Source organism: Teleopsis dalmanni, chromosome 2, assembly GCF_002237135.1.
Source record: "Teleopsis dalmanni isolate 2A chromosome 2, ASM223713v2, whole genome shotgun sequence".
In the NCBI taxonomy this organism is placed as follows: domain Eukaryota; kingdom Metazoa; phylum Arthropoda; class Insecta; order Diptera; family Diopsidae; genus Teleopsis; species Teleopsis dalmanni.
This window is the reverse complement of record NC_051847.1, coordinates 166,434,503-166,442,120: the sequence shown is the minus strand read 5'-3', so window position 1 is coordinate 166,442,120 and position 7,618 is coordinate 166,434,503. Positions and strand designations below refer to the sequence as shown.

General features: G+C 29.8%; 1 protein-coding gene across 2 annotated transcripts; it reads left to right on the top strand.

Moving 5' to 3' along the window:
- The first annotated feature begins 5,241 nt into the window (after positions 1–5,241).
- On the top strand, positions 5,242–7,320 carry LOC119686385 (homeotic protein bicoid-like). Of its 2 annotated transcripts, none has more exons than XM_038100957.1 (4): positions 5,242–5,485; positions 5,846–5,918; positions 5,978–6,942; positions 7,028–7,320. In XM_038100957.1, the coding sequence occupies exons 1-4, from the start codon at positions 5,399–5,401 to the stop codon at positions 7,256–7,258; spliced, it is 1,356 nt and encodes a 451-aa protein (XP_037956885.1). In that variant the 5' UTR covers positions 5,242–5,398; the 3' UTR covers positions 7,259–7,320. The 2 variants fall into 2 exon arrangements, with proteins under 2 accessions (XP_037956885.1, XP_037956886.1); XM_038100958.1 differs by having other exon boundaries at positions 5,243–5,485; positions 7,005–7,167.
- Positions 7,321–7,618: the final 298 nt, after the last annotated feature.

Here is a 7,618-nt window from a genome sequence, read left to right as displayed (position 1 = left end):
ATGAAGAGTACCCAGTAATTATTTATATATAATATTATAGTTGCAATATAATTCTAGAAGTTGGAGGCTGTATGCTAAGCTAAATTTGCTGAACTCTGACAATCATTACAACGTTTAAAGGGCTTTGATCTAGTCTTTGAGTTTACTTGGTGCACTGTAGTTAGTAAGGTTCTAGAGTGTTCTCTCTGTCTTAGACCCCACTATAAACTGTTATATATATTACGTATTTCAGAAAACTTATAGGAATTTAAAATCAGGTTTTTAAAAGATAAATATTGTAACATTTATAAATCATTTCAAATGAATATCACTGCGACAAAGGCAACATCTAAAAGAGTTCCAATTGGGTTTCAGATCGCTTATTTAAGATCGGCATAGTGATACCTCTTCACATACACTACAATCGTCTCAGTTTTGTTTTAGAAAAACAACAAACGACAATTGCAGCACTAATGATTGATTGCTTTCCTTAATTCTTCCACTCTTTAGCGCAGCGGGTGATAATAGTTCCTAACCAGATGGAAGATGGAATGCATGTGACATGTGGCTCAACTATCAACTAGAACGCATTTTTAAATATTTTTTATTTGGTTACAAACGTTGAAATTAAATAAATTAAAATTAAATAAATCAACAAAATGAACTCAAAGTTTAATAGGAGAAAAGCAGAAAAACTAAAAAATTAAAAATGAAATAAAGAATAAATTTTGAATTAAAATCTGATATAAATCGTGTGCAAAATAATAAATTTAAAGTTAACTATCACTGCTGCACCACCAGGAGAGTGCAGGAGAGTCCTATTCACTTGGCTGGTGTAATGAATTCCAGCAACAACAAATGCGAGCATTCCAACTGCCAAATGGCAAACTGCAGCCAAAAACGATGAGAAACCGAAAAACTGGCCATGCAGCCAGCATGCGTTTTGCGTTATGATATCCTTTTAGTGCATCGTCGTCCTTATTGCTTTGTTGAATATCGTTGAATAGTGTCATGTCATGATGGCCATGAGAAAGTAGTTGCAATGGCAGTGGTACTGGCACTGGCAATACCAGCAATGCCAGCAATAGCAGCAATGAAAGCTGTAGAAGCAATTGAAGCAGTCGAAGCATCAGGATAGTAGCACCCAAAGCGACCGAAAACGGATCTGAAACTGAAAATGTCAAATTTTGTAATTTATTACTTGAATCCTGTTTCTGTTATGTTCTGTTGTTGGTGAGACTTCAGTGATGTGCTTGTTTGCGGTAGGGTTGCTTCAATTGAAAGCAAACGCTTATTCCTATATTTTATGATTTTATTGTACGACTATTGTATATAAATATTCAGTCTTGCTTTATGAATTTATGCTCTCCATTCAAATATCTGATATCTGTAGTTTCACAGATTGTACAGGCAGAAGAGATAAAATAGAAGTTCAGTAGGAAACCGCATTTTGCTTCGCATTAGTGTTAGTAATTCGGTTAATGGGAAAGATACACATAATTTTTGTTTTTGTAATATTCCGGTAAGTAGTCAATATAAAAGGAAAAATAGAATAGAATAAAATAGAATAAATACTAATGAGAAATATTGTTTTAAGTAGAGAGAGTTGGTATATCGAGAATGAACTCACAATATAAAAGGAAGAAACGACTACTTAAGTATCTTTAAGTAATATTTCTGTCAATCTCTGGCAGTTAAAATACATTAGCACTCGTAGACGTGAGTTCTATATGTCTCCTTTCAAGATTGTATTGATCTCATATAACTAAATAAACTGTTTTCCCTTTTTAAAATCATTGCAAAATTATTTTACAAAATTTTAAAAGAGAGGTTTCGAACAGTAGTGAATTGTAACAACAAAATTTGTGGTTATTTTTAATTAATTGAATTTTTGCCTAATACCCATCATCATCAGAATTATTTCTCATATTTAATTAATTTTTTGAGACTTTTTCTGCAAGTACTTAGGTTTAAATTCATGTCCTGCCAAATTTGAAACTCAAAATCAACCATCATTATCAATTTACGTTACTGTAGAATCCCTGATTTTATAAGGTATAATAGAATAAAATAAATACAGGGTACTGGCTTCCAGAGAAACAAAGCACTTTGCTTGATCTTTTGTGCTTTTAAGCCAGGCTAGCTAAACAGCAGACATTCCGTCATTCGAATAAAAGCAAAAATATCAGCTGTTGAGAAGATCTTGATCCTGGTAAGAATGCACGGTCCAGTAAACGCCTCCTAACCCAAACTAAGATCAAACTAATTGACTGTATTAATGTGAATAATGTGACTAAAATCTAATTCGTCTTCAAGCAGAGTAGATATTCCATTTTCTTGGACAGATTCATGTTTTTCTTCTTTTTTGAGGACAATTTTATGCCAGACAGCTATGCTGCACAGAACATATAAAAATTGAAAGTAGATGAATCAAACAGTAGATGAGTCAAAATTGTTAACGTCTTTAAATTTTTGTCAAGCTACAAATATGTGTGTTTTTCGTTCAACATTCATTTTGCATATTGCGATCCCATAGAAGAGAAAAACTATACTAACCTTTGCTATCTTCATTTATTATTATTTCCTACCCAAACAGTTTTCCATATAAAGCTAATGAGTTCCGATAAATCCATGTTCTTTATCTCTGGTAGTCCATTAAAGAAACGATTCATTGAAGTCACTTCAACCTCAAACAGTATTTGGCTCAAACATTGCGTCTGGAGGTTTACAGCATAGCTAAGGTGAGGAATTGTCAGTATTTATAGATTTTTCAATGATCTACAATTAAGTAAAGATTTGATACTAAGCGGACTACTCTCAAATAACAATCCCAATGAGGCTATATGAATTAGTTAGTTACAGTTTGAAAATTATATTATCACTTTAGCAATAATGAGTTTGAAAACAAACGGCTGGACGTGATCCATTGCTCTTATAAAATAGAAAAAATGAACGTTTATAAAGTATTAAACGAGAGGTAAAGGAACAGCGGTTAAAATTAATAATTAGTATGGGACTATTGATTGACTACCTCGAATAGGGTCTCACAATTACGGCTTCAAGCTACGAAACATTATTGGATAAATTCTCGTTTTCATTTTAAATGTTTTGTTTAATCAAGAAAATGAACTGGCTTAGGCAATAAACTAATTGTTGACACTAAAAACATTCACAAATGCATTTTAAATAGTTGAAACATCTTTTATTCACTAAGTCTTAGAATTAGTGAATATTTTTTGTTGTCTGAAAAATGCTCGTCAAATGAAAAAGTCATATCAGCCAAATATGTCAACTTAAAAAATAGCAACGCAATACATTATATACAGCTGTTAAGCCAATTTGAGAATCATTAAGAAGAGTTCATGGCTAATATTAATTTTCATTGATTGATTATTGATTATTTGATTATTGAAAAATAAGCAACAAAAGTCAAAAATATTCATTTGAATGTTTGGCACAAAATTTTGCCAATACCTCGCGTATCGTAACTTTTCAATAATATTTAAAGACCGTACTATTACGGTATTAGCGTCCTCAAAATTTACGGTCTTTGCTCCATTCAACATATTAATATTAATTTGTTACGTTTGTTACGTTTGTTACTTTATTTGGTTGTGACATGAGGTAAATTCGCAAAATTTGAAAGATAGGTGTCGCTGCCATACCATTTAATGCATGTTTTAAATCACCATATTTTTTGTTTATCATTTTAGTGTCACAAGATTGCGTTATAAAAAGATATAATAATTGGATTACAAAAATTTATAGAAACTTTGTATAGTTCAAAATATATTTATAGTGTTATAGATATATAAAAAGAAATTTTAATACGTCAATAGAAATGATATCGATGCTAAATAAACTTCACTACTAGATGTCAGTGTTTGAGGGTTGATGTGTTCGGATAATACAATTAACATTAAGTTTAGATTTAAAAATTTAAAAATAATGTTAATAATATTAATTATATATCATTAATTTTTTTTTTTATATCCAGTTTATTAATTTATTATTTATTACAATAATAAATAAATAATTATTTATTATAATTATTTATTATAATTTATTATAATAATACAATGATGTATACACTTTATATTACTTAAGAATAGTACACGTCGAAAATGAAGACAAATATTGGTTTCACAAGAAAGAATTGTTTATAAGTTAAGCTGTCAAAAATTTTAAAATGACGTCTGAAGTCAAAGTACAAAAACATCGATTGACACGACGTAGCATTGTAATTTGATTGTTAGGTTTATAATATCTCCACACTTTTCAACTACTAAATTTTGTATGAAAATTTCATTCATTCTTTAAAACTATACAGAAGAGTACATATTTGTACTACACGGTACTACGGTGAACTAACCAAGTTAAAATCAATTGGATTTTATTGAAAATACGATTTGATTCCATTTTCAACTACCCATACCCTCATACAAATCTTATTGATTTGAACTTGTTTTCGAAATCAAGAATGATTTGAAATGATAACTAAAATTACAATCTCGAACTCTCGTGTTAACTCACTATAACTAATGATAATAAAGCGTTAGACCAGCGATGACGCATCTTTTTATAAGTGTGTACCACATAATACAATTTTTTGGTTATTGAAGTTTTGCTGTGCCCTGATCTTGGTATCAATAAAAATTCTTTTAAGAAGCAAAAAATTTCTTACAAATTTGTACAATATATGAAAATAATGTATAACGTACGTGCTACTAAATTATAAACGAGTATTTCTGGAAAAATGGATTCGTGCCCTTCAGACTATTTAATAGTTATTAACAAAAATAATTAAACTATCAAGATAGCTTATTTGCAACGTTTATTTGTAGATTGTATGAAATTATTTGTAGACATTTATATACATAAATAACTTTAGGTCTATTACAACCTTAATACTCCAGTCTTAATATTTCCAGCCATAAAGGTTACGGTTTCAGGGTATTAGGATGTTAAACAAAATTCTAGAACTTTGATAAGATAACATTTCAAAATATTTAAACTATAATTTTACTTCACTTGACTTTCGACATATTGTTTTACAATTCGAAATAATATTAACTTTTAATTTAATATAATAAAAAATATGAATTTTCCGAACGCTTTACAAAGCTGCGTTCATGTTATTTAACGGATTTTGCGTTTTAAATACGAATGACGACCAAAGACAAATCGCAACTTAAGAATTGTTGCTGCTTTCGTAGTTCTTTAATTTGTAAGAAATACGCGAAGCCGAAAAGAAAATATGTACTTAAAAGCTCTTAAATTTCTTGTTACTGTTATTCAGTATAAAAATGAAATAATTTATTTGTAAAATAAGGGATTTCGCGATATTATTTTTACTAACTAACTCGATATTAATTTCAAATGTAACCGTTGCGGAGAGAAGGGCTTCTGATATGTGAAAATGACACGACAGAATCAAGAATTGTGTCAACAAGGAAACGGTCAGATCCCACGACTGTCGTCACAACATCGGCTTCCGTTTCGTTTGGTATAAATTTACTACACATTAACAAATTAAATATTTATAATATATAATATATATATATATGACTATATTTTAATGTTTCTGTTATGAGTGCAGTGGAGATTGAAATTATTCCGATATTTATTGTTGTTATTGTTGTTGTTGTCATAGCACGGAGAGACTTATTGAGCTGCACTTCGTTTATTCCTTCCTTTTCAATCCATATTAAAATATATACATAATTTTTTTATTTATTAAAATGTGTAGAAAAATTAAAATATATGTTATATATAATATTATATTTTAATGTATATAATTAAGCAACTAATTTTATGTTCCTATTTGCTCCTTACTTGATTTAATAAATTTGCTCTTATATTGCAGCTTGATAAAAATAGCACTGGTACGATAAACAATTATTTCCGTTCTCGTAAACACAGCCAAATACTGAAAAAGGGTAATATTATTTAAAAATCAATACATAATGAAATAAGAAATTTTTATTCTCTATCGCAGATGAAGTTAAGCAAACGGTAACAATCCGTCGACCCCGACGAAGTCGAACTGTTTTCACTAAATTACAAATCGCAGAACTAGAACAACAATTTCAGCGTGCAAAATACTTATCCACAATAAGCTTGGCAGAGTTATCGAATAAGCTAACAATAGGGCAACCTCAGGTGAAAACATGGTTTAAAAATCGAAGACGGCGACATAAACTGCAGTCAAATACAAATATGGGTCCCTCGTCATCTTTATATACTTACAATTTTCCATGTTCACCTTTGTCGTCTATTAGTACGAAAGATACACAAAGTAGCAGTAATAACAACAGAACTGCAAAATCCAATAATCAGTCTTTAAGTGATCATAAAAATAATGGTACTGTGGTTATATCAGTACCAACAGATACCACAAATAGACGAAGAGGAAATAATATAGACTCGTATAATGAGAACTCGTATTCCTATTATAATAACGAAATCATAAACTCTGCTACAACTCCAATAACAATTGCACCTCTAACACATGCGCATGTTTTTCCATCATCTGAAACTGCGACGACACTGAGTGTTGCACAGTTTTGCCCGCCACCACCCTCTGTAAAGGCTCTACAGCAACATCAGCATAGTCATAAACAACAACAGTCAACATATCCCAATCAACATCAAAATGAAAAATATGAGTTTCAGATAAAAGTACAAGATGCAAACAATGTTGGTAGCAGTAGCGGGTATACTGTCACGTCAAAGTTAAGTGTTGATTGTCGTTTCAAGAGTCCACTTAAACCATATTCTTACACAGATGTGGATTTTGCAACATCTACAATGATAACAAACTCCGAACTTTGTGAGTCCTTAAGAATTTTAAATGATGAAAACTCCAGTCTTAGCAACGATAGGAACCATGTAAGTGGCGCAGGTAGCAAGCACATCGTGGTTTCTGACGAAATGAATGAATCTTGTATTCCAACGTTACAGGTGAACCCACATAAGAAAATATTTATAATTTTAATTTATTATTAAATAATTTTAAAATGCAGCATTTTTGTTTCGTTTGCTTTAGCTTCTTGCAAACAATGTCGATTTGTGTGACGATGTTCTTTCTTTAGGTAGCAATTTTGGTGGCGCAGTTAATATTATGGATGAGTGTAGTAGCGCATTTTTCAAGTATAACAGATTGCCTATGCCTAATCATGGATCGAATTATAACTGTACGATGGATACGATAATGCAATCGTATAATAATAATAATCACCGTCATACATCCTATAACCAGCAATTCGCGTATTGTTAATTTATGTTAAATTTATTAAATGTCTAATGTACGCACGTATTGTTTTCATTAATTAATTTGCATACAAGCAATTTTAATTAATTGTTCAAACACTGATATTTCTTTTAAATATTAAAAACCTTGCTTTGAAAATGTATTTATAATTTTTTTAATTATAATTTTTATTAAGTTATTATATATCCATATAGTTATATTATTTTTATTTATTAAATACATATTTTATAAAATTAAATTTTAAGATTTATTTTAATATAATATTTGTATATAACTATTAAGAGTTTATTGTAATATCAAAAAAAAAAAACATTTAATATTAAATTATGCTGCAAAAATGTTTGCTGATTTTATTTGGCCCATAAA

Excerpts from the sequence above, each read along its gene's own strand:
- LOC119686385 (XM_038100957.1), top strand. The coding sequence starts at position 5,399 with ATGACACGACAGAATCAAGAATTGTGTCAACAAGGAAACGGTCAGATC. Across the intron at positions 5,486-5,845 it reads ATCGGCTTCCGTTTCGTTTG|CTTGATAAAAATAGCACTGG; the intron begins GTATAAATTTAC and ends CTTATATTGCAG. Across the intron at positions 6,943-7,027 it reads CTTGTATTCCAACGTTACAG|CTTCTTGCAAACAATGTCGA; the intron begins GTGAACCCACAT and ends CGTTTGCTTTAG.